Source organism: Canis lupus, chromosome 6 (assembly GCF_003254725.2).
Source record: "Canis lupus dingo isolate Sandy chromosome 6, ASM325472v2, whole genome shotgun sequence".
Taxonomy (NCBI): domain Eukaryota; kingdom Metazoa; phylum Chordata; class Mammalia; order Carnivora; family Canidae; genus Canis; species Canis lupus.
This window is the reverse complement of record NC_064248.1, coordinates 62,257,673-62,273,289: the sequence shown is the minus strand read 5'-3', so window position 1 is coordinate 62,273,289 and position 15,617 is coordinate 62,257,673. Positions and strand designations below refer to the sequence as shown.

The following is a 15,617-nucleotide window of genomic DNA, read 5'->3' as shown; positions in this document are numbered from 1 at the left end:
GCAATTCCTACCGGCTCAAGCCTTATGTCAGATACTGAGACTCCTTGATCAGTGTGGCTTGCGAGGTATCAGAAGGACCCCAAAGGTCCTGGATATCTTCTCCACCGGCCTGCCCAGGTGCTTAAAAGCCCACTATATAAACTTACTTGCATGAAGCCTTTTCCTGTTCAAATGCAACATCCCTTCCCCCCTGCTCCGGAAGAGCTGGTGCATCAGGCAATTTCTCAGAGGTCGGCACAGCTTCAGTGGACATATCAACTATTTCTTTATCTGGTACGTTTATCCTGGAACATCTGGCTGGGCTGTGATAGAGTTAAATAAAGGTAAAATTCTAGGAGAAGGGGACAGGCCTGAATGAAGAGATGGGGAAGAGGCAGTATGGACAATGTTGAAGTACAAGGCTTGTTGGAACCAAGACGCCTGGGTCCAATTCTACCTCCTAGGTGGGTGTCTTTGGGCCAGCCGCTTCTGGGCCTCCACTTCTTCATTTAGATAGAAAACCGTGTCAACAAGAAGATCTGCCTTAGTCGGGGGTGGGGGGGATTGGAGAATTAAAGGAGTCAACATCCAGCAGGCATTCTAAACGCTGCCTGACATGGACAGGTGTAAGCGTTTGCTTCTCCTCTTAGGAGGAGAGAATGGCAAGCTATTTGGCCCTGAAAAGGGCTGCTGCTGCTCTGCTACCTACTGGTCTCCTTTCCCAAGTTCCGGGTGAAGGATACACGTTCCAGGGAGGACGAGCAGCTTAGCGAAAGCTGGAGGCTGGGGATGGCAGGGCTGGGGCTTCCTATGGGGGGGGGGGGGGGGGGGGGGGTGTCTGCGCCCGCCTGGAGCTCGGTGATGAGAAGGAGGCCCAGGGGCCGTGGGAGACCAGGGCGAGCTCCGGGCTCCCTCCCTGCAGGGATGGAAGGACCCAGCCCTTGGGGACTTCTCCCCAGAGCCCGCTGCACGTCCCAGCTCCCGGGTGGGCTCCGAGTGGCAGCAGCCGCCCCCTCCGACACGCACCCCGGCGCCTGGGCGTACCCCGCAGTCTGGCAGCGCGGCACCTCGCTGCCCCGCCGGGAGGACGAGTCAACAGTGGGGGGCGGACGGGAAAAGTGACCTAATCCGGCCGCGGCGCCCTCCGCGCCCGCCTCCCACGCGGCGCGGGGTGGGCCTGGGCCCTCGCGGGGGTGCGGCCGGGGCGGGGCGGGGCGGGCGCGCTCGAGGCCCGGGCCCCCAGCGGCGGCGGCGGCGGCGGCGGCGAGGTCGCAGGGCCAGCTCCGGGGGCCGGGTGACGGAGTCCTCAAAGACTTTCTCCAAATATGGGCCGGGGCTGGAAACGTCCTGCGGCGCGCGCCGCCGGAAACCCCGAGTCCTGCCCGCCGCCGAGGCTTCGGGCGCGCGGACCCGGCGGCCGGCAGGGGGCGGAGGGCGGCCGGCGGCCCCGGAGCGCGCAGGGCCCCGCCCCCGGCCCGCCCCGGCCCCGCCCCCGCAGGGTCCCCAGGGCCGCGAGGCCCTCCCCGGGGCCGGCCCCCCGCCGCCGCCGCCGCCAGCCCGGGGACCTCGGGCTCTCCCTGCGGGCCCTCCACGGGGGCGGGGGGGTGCACAGCGGGGTGGAGAGGAAGGATGGCGCGGGGGCGCCCCCTCCAAGCTGACCTTTCCCCGTCCCCATAAATTGCTCCGTTCGTTAAAGGGGCTCTAAACAGCGAGGTGGTGGGCCCGGGGGCGCAGGCGAGTGCCTGAGTCTGGGGGCGCTTGCACGCGCTTACACACAGCTACCAGAGGCACCCCACCGTCCGAGGCTCTCAGGCTGTGATTCCCCGACCAGCAGCAGCAGCAGCACCTCGGGGCTTGTTCGAAATGTAGCTAATCAGAAATCCCGGGGCTGGGCCCAGCGATCAATCTTTTAATCAGACCTCCAGGTGATTCCGAGACACGCCTAAGTTGGAGGACCACTGGTCTAGGGCTGGGAACCTGGAGCCGTAGGGTGATGATTATCCTCAGTTGCCGCCCGACAGTGAGCCCCTCTGGCTGACCTGAACTTCCCCGGCAGGAGCGGGTGAGAGATGTCCCCGTCCCCCAGCTCCCAGCTAGGAGCTGCCGGAGACAGGCGGCCCCTCCTCGGTGCCTTGCAGCCCAAGCAAGCAAGGCGGGCCCGTCCTTCCCTCGCGGGGCGTCCGCGCAGGGGGGCAGCGAGGAGAAAGAGCAGAAGAGCCATGCAGAATTAGCATCCGAGACACTTACCCATAAACTCTGGCACATTTCCCCTCTAATCTGTCAACGTGAACTGATCTGCGGCTCTCAGCGGAGGAGGAGGAGGCGAGGAGGCGACGGGACATCTGGGGTTTCGGGACCATCCTTAAGCGGGACGTGAGGAGCTGCTCTTCCTCTCGGCTGATGCCGTCGTTTACTACTAGCAGGCGCCCCAGGACATAGTATATGGAAAGGCTGTGCACATAGGTTGCTCCAGTCTCTCCCTCTCCCCTACCTCCTGGCCCTGTGTGCTCCGGCTCCCCAACCCTTCCCCCGCTCCCCCCCCCCCCCTAGTATACTCCCTGCTTTAAATGGGCAGCTGATGGTAAGGTTCTCTAAGTTTCTTCTCTGGGACCAACTCATCCTCCAAGATCCAACTGAAGCCCAGAAACAAACCCACACACCCTTGTTAGAAAACTTTAATCTGATTTTTAAAGGAATCTCTGGAATGGCCTGTGTTTCAAAGCTGTGTGGCAGACTGAATCTCTTTGCGTATCTCCCGCCCCCCTCAATAAAAGAGCAAGGTATATACACCGGCCAGTTGGATCATCCACTACGATTTTATTTTAAATCATGATAGACAGATTGCGTGAAAAACAAGGAATTCCAAAGAATTTCCTGCTCTGGGAACAGAAGTTAAGTCTATATTTAACAACATTTGAAGCTGTCAAGAATGCTTTGTGGTTGGATAACAGAGGCAGAAAAATGTTAAAAACGCAGGCTACTGCTATACCCAAATATGGAAATATTGTTACGTCTGGTGTCTGATTCACCATCTGGAAATACTTACAACCATGAAGTCAAATAGAAAAGACTCCACAACAGAAGCCAGGAACACTCCTCTCCATTCTCTGCCCACGACCTCCTCCCACCCTGTACTGCGCCTACTCACCCCCATCCCCAGTCACTTCATTAAGACAATAATGAAGCTTTAATGCGGGGGGGGGGGGGGGACGTTTTCCAAATAATAATGGATGGACTGTCTCGAGTAAGAAGTAGGGCCCAGATTTTCCTCGCTTAATTTGCATAACACCTGACAAGCCATAGTCTTGAAAAGTAAGCCCCGCACCCTAAACCCCCTCCAACAAAGCCTTAGAGATCCTACTCCCAACTAGCAAAAGCCTCTTAGACTTATGAAAGGGCACTTTCGAATGAATGAAACTTAACTCTTTTCCAGCCACAGTTCTCTTTACTGGAGGATGTTTTCATCGCAATAGCTTCTCATCGTGATTATCAGAGTCATTCACAGAAAAGTTGGCACTGGAGCACTTAAGCAAGACTGCTAGATTGTGAAGACAGAGCAGCCCTCCACTTTAAAAAGGACAAAGAGTTCTAGAGTGCATATAAAAGAAAGATCCGCATAATTACTTGTGTATGTTTTTATTTAAAATTGCACAAGAAGATGGTTTTTGAAACGTTGACGGGAGATTTATCAATCACAGTAACGATATTGATGCTGTTAAAGCAAATTGTTGTGTGTGTGTGGTGGGGAGGGGAGGTTCTTCTACTGAGTGCGTTCAAGGTAGAATGGGATCTTATATTCTGTTGTTTTATTACAGAACATTAGATCTCCATCCTCATCCTTTGTACTTGACTAGAGAAGCATCGCAATTCATTTGAAATTGGGAGGCTTCTGAGTGGCCCCAGGGAAACGTGGTGAGAACCCCACAAAACCTTTAGCTTTGTAGACACCACTGGGCACAACGGGGCTGGAATCCGGTTTGGCATCGCGGTCTACACAGGTGATGATCTCAGGACACATCCCCGCAACGTGGTCCCCGGGGCTCTGGGCGGGCTGCTTGCTCAGTCGGCAACGCCGCCCGCCGGCCCGGGAGGGAGGCTGAAGGGCTGGCCCGGCCTCCGCCTCCGCGAGGAAGTCGAAGGCAGCCTCCCGGAGAACTCCCTGCGTGCGTTTCCTCTCGGACTTCCAACCCAGGCAGTGGGCTGGAACTACAGTGGGAACCTCCAAAAACAAACAAGTACGACAGACCAGAAAAGGGAGGGGGGGGGGCGGAAGGGGGAAGACCTCTGCCTGGGAATCTGCCAGACAGTGGGGGAAGTGGATTCCCCCCCCTTCTCATTCATAAATGCCACTGCGGGTATTAATTTGCAATACACTTAACTCGGCTAATAAACACCATGCCCAGGCTTCGGGACTCGATTCGAACGTGCGTCCACGGAACCCACAAACAGTCCTGGCTCTCGCACACACTCGCCCCTCCGTAGGTGACTTGACTCTCACCTTCTCGGTAAACAAGCAAACAGCTCGCCGCCTTCCCGGGCGAGGGCTTCCGAGGCTGCCCGGTCAACTCGGCATCACCAAACAAAACCGGTTTTGTTCCTCCCTCCCAGGTCCTCCCACCCTCCCCGGGCCGGCGGAGTACGGACCTCGCCCCCCCCCCCCCGCCGCGCGCCCCCCTCCCCCTGCGCCCCTTCCACCACCTTGAGCGCCACCGCGCCAGGAAGAGCCCTCCCCAATAGAAGGAGTTATTGAAAAGTGGAAAAAACGGAAGATTGTTTTCTTGACGGGTCCAGGACCCAAAAAAAAAAAAAAAAAAAAAGGTGCAACGGAGCCAGGGGAGGCGCTTGGCAGCAGCCCGCGCCAACCAGCATTCCTGAGATGTTTGAGAATTCTGGAACTCGCAGACAGAGCCGACGTCACTGCAACACGCGGCGCCGCGGCCGGCCCGTATAAAGGGCGGGCTCCGGGCGCTCGGGCAGACCGCGAGCGAGAGCGCCCCCGAGCAGCCCCCGCGCCCTTCGCGCCTCCCCGGGCAGGACCTCAGGAGCAGGACGCCGGCAGCCCGCTCGCCTCCCGGCCCTCGCCCTGCTGCCAGCGGCCCCGCCGCCCCGGAGCCCGGCCCGCCTCCCGGACCCACCGGCCCGTCCGCGACCCTGCGCTCCCGTGGGCTGGCGGCCCTGCGTCGGCGCTCGCCCGGACTCCCCCTGCGCGCCACGATGAGCTCCCGCGCCGCCAGGACGCTCGCCCTCGCCGTCACCCTGCTCCACCTGGCCAGGCTGGTGAGTGCTTTTGGCCTCCGCCTCCCCATCCGCCCTCGCAGGCCTTTCCCCCAGATTGCCCGCGGCCAGAGGAAAAAAACCTATAAACTGGAAAGTTCGGGGGCGTCTCGGGTTAGCTCTTTCTTTCAACTCCCCACCCCCACCCCCGCCCTGGAGACGCGTCGGGGGCCTGCTTGGCGGACGCCGCGGCCCGGAGCGGCGGGGCTGGACAGGATCGGGACCCGGGGCGGACGGGGTCGGAGCACCTCCTCCAGCCCCCTCCCTGGCCTGCGCTCCCCGGCGAAGCGCGCCGAGGCTCACGCGTGCCTTCTCCCCCTCCAGGCGCTCTCCACCTGCCCCGCCGCCTGCCACTGCCCGCAGGAGGCGCCCAAGTGCGCCCCGGGAGTCGGGCTGGTCCGGGACGGCTGCGGCTGCTGTAAGGTCTGCGCCAAGCAGCTCAACGAGGACTGCAGCAAAATGCAGCCCTGCGACCACACCAAGGGGCTGGAATGCAATTTCGGCGCCAGTTCCACCGCTCTGAAGGGGATCTGCAGAGGTAAGATGCTTGCGGTTTGGCCCCTTTAAAAAAAATAATAGTCCTCGTAGTCCAGAAGTTTAGTAATTTTGAGACCATGTATGGTGATGCTTTGTTGTTGGTAGCTTGGCAGAAAGGCACATGATTTCAGCAGTCTGGAATGCAATTCAGTGTGTCTGGGCCCAACGAAAAGCGCATACGGAAAAGTGATTCCTGACTAACTTATTGTTCTGGTCTGGAGTCCCCGAGGAATTGTAGGGAACTTTACCATAAATTGAATTTAAGAGCAGAAAAATATGTATGCGTTTCAGGCCATGGTTGGGAATCTGAACTTGATCCTCTTTTCCCTTTTCTGGTGCTCTTTGCAGCTCAGTCAGAGGGCAGACCCTGTGAATACAACTCCCGAATCTACCAGAATGGGGAAAGTTTCCAGCCCAACTGTAAACACCAGTGCACATGTATCGACGGCGCCGTGGGCTGCATTCCTCTGTGTCCCCAAGAGCTCTCGCTCCCCAACTTGGGCTGTCCCAACCCCCGGCTGGTCAAAGTTACCGGCCAGTGCTGTGAGGAGTGGGTCTGTGACGACGATGATGCCAAGGACCCCCTGGACGACGGGGATGGCCTCCTGGGCAAGGGGCTGGCATTCGATGCCTCGGAGGTGGAGCTAACCAGGAACAACGAATTAATCGCGGTTGGAAAAGGTGGCTCCCTGAAGCGCCTCCCAGGTAAGTCTAGCCCGAGCCCGAAAGATGTACTGAGATAACACACCTGGCTTGAAGCCTGGTAGAAATGAGCACCTGAAGGTGCTTGGGTCAGTCTGCCTCTCTGAAAAACGTGCCCTCTTGTCTGTCTCTAGTTTTTGGAACGGAGCCTCGAATCCTGTACAACCCTTTACACGGCCAGAAATGCATCGTTCAAACAACTTCGTGGTCCCAGTGCTCAAAGACGTGTGGGACGGGGATCTCCACCCGAGTTACCAATGACAACCTTGAATGCCGCCTGGTGAAGGAGACCCGGATCTGCGAGGTGCGGCCTTGCGGGCAGCAGGTGTACAGCAGCCTGAAGGTGAGCTCCCGGGCCCCCGGGGCCAGATGTGGGGCTCTCTTCCGAGAAAGGGAAGCAGCACAGTCCCTAACTCCCCTCCTTTCCTCTTCCTTCCAGAAGGGCAAGAAATGCAGCAAGACCAAGAAATCCCCCGAGCCGGTCAAGTTTACTTACGCTGGATGTTCGAGCGTGAAGAAGTACCGGCCCAAGTACTGCGGCTCGTGCGTGGACGGTCGGTGCTGCACCCCGCAGCAGACCCGCACCGTCAAGATGCGCTTCCGCTGCGAAGACGGGGAGACGTTCTCCAAGAACGTCATGATGATCCAGTCCTGCAAGTGCAACTACAACTGCCCGCACGCCAACGAGGCGGCGTTCCCCTTCTACAGGCTGTTCAATGACATCCACAAATTTAGGGACTAATTGCTACCTGGGTTTCCAGCACGAGGGTGAAACGGAACAACTGGGAGGGGGGGGAGGGAGGGGGGAAGAAGAGTGCCAGGATCAGGAGCTCTGGGTGGGGGCGGTGGGGGTGAGGGACTCATTGTAGAAGGGATGCATTGCTCATTCGTGAGTAGTATTAAGGTATTTTGAAACTGCTAGGTGTGCTGGTGCAGATGGACACTAATGCAGCCACAATTGGAGAATACTTCGCTTCGTAATATTGGAGCACATGTTACTGCTTCATTTTGGAGCTTGTGGTGTTGATGACGTTCTGTTTTCTGTTTGTAAATTATTTGGTAAGCATATTTCTCTCTAGGCGTTTTTCCTTTCGGTTCTACAATTGTTTAAAAAAAAAAAAAGTTAGTTGATCAGTTAAAACCTTCATCTTTTGACAGAAGTAAAATGGGAGGGGCTTCCGTCCCCTCCCGAAGGTGACACTCCGTGAGTGTCCGTGAGAGGCAGCTATCTGCACTCTAAACTGCAAACAGAAATCAGGTGTTTTAAGACTGAATGTTTTTATTTATCAAAATGTAGCTTTTGGGGAGGGAAGGGAAATGTAATACTGGAATAATTTGTAAATGATTTTAATTTTATATTCAGTGAAAAGAATTTATTTATGGAATTAATCATTTAATAAAGAAATATTTACCTAATATCTGCGTGTGTGGCATTCAGTGTTTTTAGAGACTACCCAAAGTCACTGGGAACAGCCTAGCTTATTATGCATTCTCTCAGTCATTCAAACGGGACTCCCTGAGTGCCTACTTTGTGCCAGGAACTGTTCTAGGAGCTTAGGATAAGAGCAGGGGACTAACCTACAAAAAAATAAGACAATGATTGCTTTTATCTTCGGTTGGGAAAAATCTTTGCATTTAAAGTAATCTGTTTCTAAAACATGTATTGAACACAAGGCATTGTAAGCAGCACAAGGAATCTGAAGCTAAATTCGTGATTTAAATAATAATGCTTTATTTTCATAAGAATTCAAAGCCAAAGGGTCTCCATCACCTCCTCACTGTATGGTGGGTATAGCAGTCATTTATCATTTTAATCGCTAGGTTATTGGGCTTGTCACCTCGGTAGAAGAGAGAAACTAATGAAAACAGTCCATAACCGAGGCTGCCCATATCTAAATCCATGGGCAAGATTAAGTATGGTTGGATAAATGTGTTATAAAAGGTCGCTTGTTTATAACTTTGTGTTTTCCCAATCTTGTTCCTAAGGCAGAGGCGAACTACTTTAAAAAAAAAAAACTCTTGGGATCAGAGAAAAAAAGTCTTGGAGTCTATAGGAGTCAGTTTGTTTTCACTGAATGAGCTTGAAGCAATGACTTGTGTTAATCCTAATAAGCCAGTGATTAGGTAAACATGCTGTTAAATGCAAAGGAATGCAAGGAATTTCAAGTACTTTTCCAATAGCGTGAGGACCGAGCCACCCCATCCCCCTTTCCTTTTTATAATATAAGTTATACTGATGGAGGAGGCAGCGGTTAGATAGAGTTGGCTATCCAGAAGGTCAAAGGCTAGATGCAGAGCATTCCTAAAAGAAAAGGATCTCAATCTTAGGTCTAGGAGAGGTGGAGAAGGCTGCGCCAATGTTTGTGAAAATGTTGGTAGCCTGTTTTAGCAGAATCTACCTCTTTAGAGAGCGCTGACAATAAACCTTTTATAGAGGAGTTTTCCTTTCATCGACCCCTTGGCTCCTGTTCAAATCCATAGTGAAATATTTCAGTCTGCACTTGGTTAAGAGAGTACTTGAATTTTTAGGCATCGAGAAAGTGCTTTAAAAGAGGAGGAGGGGGACAGCTCGTGGTGATTTTTCAAAACCATTGAATGTCGGTGCTTTAATGGGGACCTGGCACAGCACAGCCTGAGCACCTCTTTTAAAGCCTTACTGAAATGCGTAAAGGTTAACAAATGTGATGCTAGAAATCTATGGGCAAAGGTTCTTCTGATTTTGGCAATGTCCTGCCTGAACCACTACAACTTGTGCCTACTGAGCTTTTAGTTTTTCTTGTCTGAGGCATTCCGAGTTTAAGGTACCTGGGCACTTCACGACCACCTGGTGCACTCCTAGATGCAGTTAGACTTGGGAGTGCAATATTAACATGCAGAACAATAAAATTGAGGCTTTTGTGGTGTGGTCCCGGTGAACACACATCTAAATTCACAGGAAAGATTTTCACGTTCCCAGGCAGCAACCCCGAGGTCTTTTCCCCCACGACACGGAAGCCCAGCAAATTGCTTCTTACACCAAGATCGGGGAGTAGGACTTTATAGATCCTTTAAGTAGGTAGGGAGGTAATACATATACAAATAAGCTCAAATGTGAAACAAAACCAGACCTGGGAAAATACTGGATCTTTGGGTCATCAATCTTATTATAGTAAATACAATAAGAGTGATTGATGCATGAATGCTGACTCTATTTAAGCAAGAGTGCTCAATTAATAAAGACAAATAGATGCAAATGTCCATTTTATTTGGCTATAGAAAGTGGAGAAATGCCAGGTAGTTGAGAATAAAATTATACAAATTTGAACATATAACTTTTATCTCAGTCTGGCATGAAGCTCTGCCTACTTCAAGCACTGAGAAAACAAAATCCAACACCATGCACTCGTACCTATGAAACAGAAGTTACATATAAGCACTCATCCTAATATAGATGTACCTCTCCAGACACAGTAAAGATTTGTGTTGTTCTCACTTTCCAATCCCAAAGGCCCTGATGCTCTTGAGAAGTTTTTTGTTTTTGTTTTTGTTTTGGGTGACCTCAGAATCTTAGGAACTTAGTGAATTCTAAGAAATATTCTATGGGACTTGTAGTAGCGCGGTAAGTGGTCCCACTGTGATGATTTTCACTTAAACACTTCTGTTCACTCCACAAAGAGATGCAACTGAGTCAAAATTAGTAAAGTACATCTTAGAGTTATTTTTCCAGTAGAGACACTAGATTTGCTTTGCTCACAGTTTTCTCCTGCCGTCTGGATACTATTTGTAAGTCAGTTGAACAACGACAAGGGTCCAGTATGACCACAGCACAGAACAGTCCAGTAGAACAGTACAGAAGGAACAAAGCTGTGTTCTGGGCAGGGTGGCAGCTGATGCAGGGGAAAGAATCTCAGACTGGAATTGGGAGACATCTTTTAGCACCAGCTCTGCCATTAATTGAATGACTCTGGGCAAGTTTCTGGATGGTTCTCTCCTGTTTTAGAATGGCCCAATAGCTTCCAGCTATTTTTGTCACCATAAATATTCTTTTTCATATGTTCTCTTTGGTGCATTGACTTTCAAACCCGAAAAACTTTGTCTCTCAAGCAACTCAATACATGACGTAAAAACCACTCAGGTCTTTCTTGAGCAAATGCACTCACTCCTAGGAAGCCTCTGAAAATGTAATGTTGATAGGCCCTCCTCTCTAAAATATTCTTAGTTATAGGATGTGGCAACCCCTGGATCTCAGTCCATGCTTTCATCTCCCTGTATAGCCCCGATATCTGGGCCTCATTAAATCCTGCCCTAAATAACTCATTCTTCAAAACAAAGCACATTGTGAAGCATGACAATGATGTATGTGTCCTACGGATAGAACAGACTGATTTGTGACTTACTTTATTGGTGGTGGGCAACACTCATCCACATAATCTTATAAAGTGCAATTCAATTAAACGAGTACTCAGATGCATTTGTTAGCGCTTTACAATTCTCATATATTCGGCTCACATATTCTGAATCCACCCTTTTTACATGTCCAGTGCAAACATCCATATCTAAGCCATCATCATCTTTTGCCTGAATTACAGAATGGCCTCACTTATGACATACTGTCTTCTCTAAAGGTGGCTGCAATAATATCTTCCGCTCTAAATAAGATCTTTGTCCCTTCTGCAATGTGACCCTGTTGCATAGATGGGGTTTATTTTTCTACCCTCTTGGATCTGGATGGGCTCTCCTACTCCATTAACCAATGAATATCCAGGACGCAATGTATTGTGGTGCCAATTCCAACTGTGGCAATGGCTAGAAGCTCCCACTTCATTTCTCTGAGAAATGAGCTTCCATATAAGAAGTATAACTACCCTGAGACCAGCAGGCCGTGAGAAGCCCATGCCACACTGATAGGCCCTAGAGAATAAGATGCCATATGAAGGAAGAGAAAGACCAGGGAGTAAGTACCTTCATGGGAACTACGTGTGCACGACGAAACCATCTTGGAAGTAGACTGTCCAAACTGATATCTTGTGAATCAGAGATGAACCACTTGAGTCCTTTCCAGATTTCTTGACCCATAAAATAGTAAGCAAATTAGTGTGGTTACTTTAAGGCCCTGAGCTGTGGGTGGTGTTTGTTACACAGCAACATGTAACGCAAACATCATTGGTTTCCTGCAAAGATCCATTTTCCTTATAGGAACCAGAGTGATAATTTAAAAATCAGAACATGTCAATCCTTGGTGTAAAGGTTTCATGGCTTCCCATTACTCTTGGAATAACATTCAACTCCTTACTTAGCCCACAAGTCCTGAACCCTGCCTACTTCTTCCCACTCACCCTCACCATAATCCCACTTGCCGTTTCCTCCCTGAAGTAAGCCATGTTAAGTTCTTCCTCAGGGCCTTTGCACTATCTCTTCCTCTGCCTCAAATACTCCTCTTGCCTCAATGCCCCTTAATCTATGCTGCTTCTTGTCATACAGCTCCTGGAATGAATGTTATCTTCTCAGACTTTCCTCTTGCCACCTTGTCTGAAGTAGTTCATTATATCAAGCAATTTTATTTTCATCACCACCTGATATTTTCTTGTTTATGTATAATGCCTCCCACTTCTAGAATAGCCTCTATGAGAGAAGACAGTTTTGTCTGTCTTTTTCACCACTATCAAAGCCCCACTTGATACTGTGCCTGGCATAAAGTAAGTGCTCATTAATTTAGATTAATGTTGTCTTAAACTGAGGCTGAATTAGAAGGCACCCCTTCCCCAGCACAATGTGTACCTCTTACTTCACCTTGGGCTTTCCCCTAGCCATTCACCTGTCCTTCTGTTCATATGTCCAGTCAACAGACACTTCTCTGACACCACTATATTCTGGCCAGTGCTGTGTAGTAGTTGATGAAGAAGTATGGTTCCTTCACTTTGTGATAGAGGAGGCATGCATGCAAGCAAAAATGAGTTAAGGTTAGGTTCAGCTGCAAGCAACAGAAAACGAAGTAAAAATGGCTTGAGTAACACAGAGGTAAATTTCCCTGGGAAAATCCAGGTAGGCAGGACAGGATTTGCTCCAAGGTTTCAGAGACCAAAGATCCTGCTATCTTGTTCACCATGTGTGGACTCCACTCCTAAAATCATCTCACCTAACTGCAAGAAAGGCTGGGAAATGTAGTTCATATGCCAGGCTGTCAGGTACCCAGCTAAAAATCAGAGAGCCCGTTACTATAGAGGAGAGAACTAGTAGTCTATACCACAGAGCCCAAAATATATTGTGATAAATATAATAAGGCACAGAGGATGGTAGAGGAGAAAACTACCAACTCCATGAAGCTGGGATAAGAGAGGGCTTTTTGGAGGAGTTGCCACCTCAGTAGTATTTTCAAAGATAAACATATTGGAAACATATTAGAAGCCTTGGTGCTTGAGTGGGAAATTTCTGAAAAAACCCATGATACCTTTTTCATCTCAGCCATTAAGAGATGCCAAAGATGCATGCACTACCTGCGTTTGGAGTCTTATAGACCATTAGTATTTGAAGCCACTTGTATTTTTGCTTTGGGTTCAGAGGTGTCATGAAGAAGGTACCCATATTAGGGCTTTCTAGAGAAACAGAACCAATATGTTTATGTGTACACATACACACACTCACACACACACACTAAGAGAAAGAGAAAGGGAGATTTATTTTAAGGAATTGACTCATGGGATTATGGGGACTGGCAAGCCTAAAATCCTTAGGAGAAACCAACAGGTTGGAAATTCAGGCAAAAGTTAAGTCCACAGGTCAGGCCAGGCAGGCTGGAAACAAGGCACAGTTTCTATTGTGCAGTCTTGAGGACAGATTCCTTTTTCTTTGGGAAACCTCAGTTTTTTCTTTTAAGGCCTTCAACTCATTAGATGAGGCCCACCCACATAATGGAAGGCAATCTGCTTTACTCAAAGTCAATCACATCTTTCAAATATCATCACAGCAACATCTAGACTCTGGTTTGACCAAACAAATGGACATTGTAGCCTAGCTAAGACAACACATAAAATTAGCCATCATAGAACCTGTGTAGCAGAACCTTTTGGGGACGGGAAGCTCATGTCCGCTCTCTAAAATGGAATGAATTGGAGCAGAGTCAGAAAAAGCAAAAGCTTTGCTAGTTATACCCAAGATGCCCTCTAGGCCTGTCATTGTGTTTGTGCATGTGGGGAATGGTGCCAGTGCTTCTTTTGCATCGACCAGATTCATGGGCATCTAAAAAAAATGTTCCTGGCACACTGCCCCCAAACTCCTTATGGAACTGGCAGGATCTACTTTAGTTGAGATGGCTGCAGGGTAGGGGAGTGGAGAGGGATCCTCATAAGAGCTCTAGAGAAAGGCTTTCTCTATACAGGCATGGGTACAGCAGGACAGACTCCATCATTTGCACACACCCCAAGACAGACAAAGAGTACTCCTTCCTCTGGCCCTTCATGCAGACCCTCACAATAGCGCTGACACCACCTTAGGGTGCTCGGCTGTTTAACTATTCCCACGAGATTTTAAACTCCTTGAAGAATTCCGCCAATGAGTGACAACTAAGAATAAATTGAAAGGGGTATGAGAACTATCTTCCAGCATCTCCAGATCTTCATGGAGAAGAGGAAGCAAATTTGCTCTACATCACTCCAGAGTTTCCAAGTTGGTGGATTGGGCAGGACGGGGCTAATAGACACGTTCTGTTCACCCGGCACAGGGTTTATAAAAACTGAGATCTGTTGCCAAGACTTGAAAGCTGAGAAGTTTTGTTTTTGTTTTTTGAGCAGCCCAAATTTCTGGCTCCTTTTGAAAATTTCATTAGATCTAGCAGCCGATCTGCATGGTGGGAGGTGAGTTATAGCTTCCTCAGAGTGTGTGCGCTGCCATTCACCAGCACAGACCGAAGGAGGAGAGACATGTGTGTGTATGTGTATGGTTGGGGGAGTTGACGGGGAGGAAGAGACGATCTTTAAAAAAAATTCAGGTCCTTTCCTAAAATGGCACAACCTGGAGCAATACTTTTACTATGAGAGTGCTTAGAAAAATAATTTTTGGCATGGAAACACTGTGTTATAAGCTCAGGAAAGAATAGAGACCACTTCATTTGTTTCAAATGGCCATGGGGCTGTGAACATGCCCTTACTTCCCAGCTTCCTTGAACAAGAACAGTCTGTGTATTTTAGAGTAGAAGTATACATATTCCATTTATAATATCCTATCACATTCACCAACCGATGCTGGATAAGTTGATCAAAGATATACACTGCATCCTGAACCTCCAAGAGCCTTCCGAGGGGAATCACAATAGTTGGGAGTTTGCTCTAGAATCTTTTTTTTTTTTAATGACTCAAAGTCCTTCCTTCAAGTACTGTCACATAAATAATACTCATTTTTCAGAAACATTCAATAAACTCCAGAGAGACTGAGAACTTGTATAAGTAGTTATACTTAGTTAGCCAGTAGCAGAGTAGAAGGTAGACCTCCAGAGGATTTATTCTCTGAGCTTATCCCTGATAGAGGCATTTGGACACAAGAAAGCACTTGGGTTACAGGGAGGTTTGGCTGGTTCTTGGTGGTAACGTGGCTCCTGGGAAGACTTCTGCCAATGGATTTTCTATAGGCGAGTCAGCATCGTGGCATCCCATAGCAAGGATGACGTCCTTCTCCAACAAACAGAGAGTGATTCAACCCGATAAAGATTTGGATCTTCTGTTAAGGAGATTTGCTAGCTAAAAAAAGAAAAAGTTGCTCATTCATGGAGGGAGTTTAAATTCTGGGCTCATGAGCAAAAATTTCAGAGAGGTCCTTCCTATATTCCAAATTAGTTTCTTCTTGGAAAGGAGCCTACCTCTTTAATTGACTTCTTGCTTTCAGAAGGATCTTTAGCTGCTTACATTGTTCTCTTTAACGTCTGGGGGTTTTTCTTAAAAGGACGGCAACTTATACAAGAACATTATAAGAAATAAAGAATGTCAGAAATGAAGGTCCCTAGTAAACATTCCCGTTTATACGCATGGGCCTGCGAGCACACACTCATGTACACAGATACTTTTAGGTGCATGGTGTGGATTATTCACAGATTTGGGGGAGTACCTGACTTGCATTTATTAAAAAAAGATTAGGCCATACATAGAGCTTTACATTTA

General features: G+C 49.4%; 1 protein-coding gene and 1 long non-coding RNA gene across 8 annotated transcripts in view; one reads left to right on the top strand and one right to left on the bottom strand.

The window, feature by feature from the left end:
* LOC125755330 (uncharacterized) overlaps positions 1-4,623 on the bottom strand; it is a 99,696-nt gene extending 95,073 nt beyond the window's left edge. The window contains exons 1-2 of one of the 6 annotated variants that reach the window (XR_007411544.1): positions 1,006-1,202; positions 147-302 (exon numbers count right to left, since the gene is read on the bottom strand). This is a non-coding gene — a long non-coding RNA (uncharacterized LOC125755330). Of the gene's footprint in view, positions 1-146; positions 303-1,005; positions 1,203-2,226 lie in introns of those variants that run through there. The other 5 variants (XR_007411545.1, XR_007411546.1, XR_007411543.1 and 2 more) reach the window with 5 other exon arrangements.
* Positions 4,624-4,933: 310 nt separating this feature from the next.
* Positions 4,934-7,908, top strand: CCN1 (cellular communication network factor 1). Of its 2 annotated transcripts, none has more exons than XM_025417781.3 (5): positions 4,934-5,256; positions 5,578-5,791; positions 6,139-6,495; positions 6,627-6,835; positions 6,935-7,908. In XM_025417781.3, exons 1-5 carry the CDS (start codon positions 5,194-5,196, stop codon positions 7,232-7,234), a joined length of 1,143 nt encoding a protein of 380 aa, XP_025273566.1. In that variant the 5' UTR covers positions 4,934-5,193; the 3' UTR covers positions 7,235-7,908. The 2 variants fall into 2 exon arrangements, with proteins under 2 accessions (XP_025273566.1, XP_025273565.1); XM_025417780.3 differs by having other exon boundaries at positions 6,932-7,908.
* Positions 7,909-15,617: the final 7,709 nt, after the last annotated feature.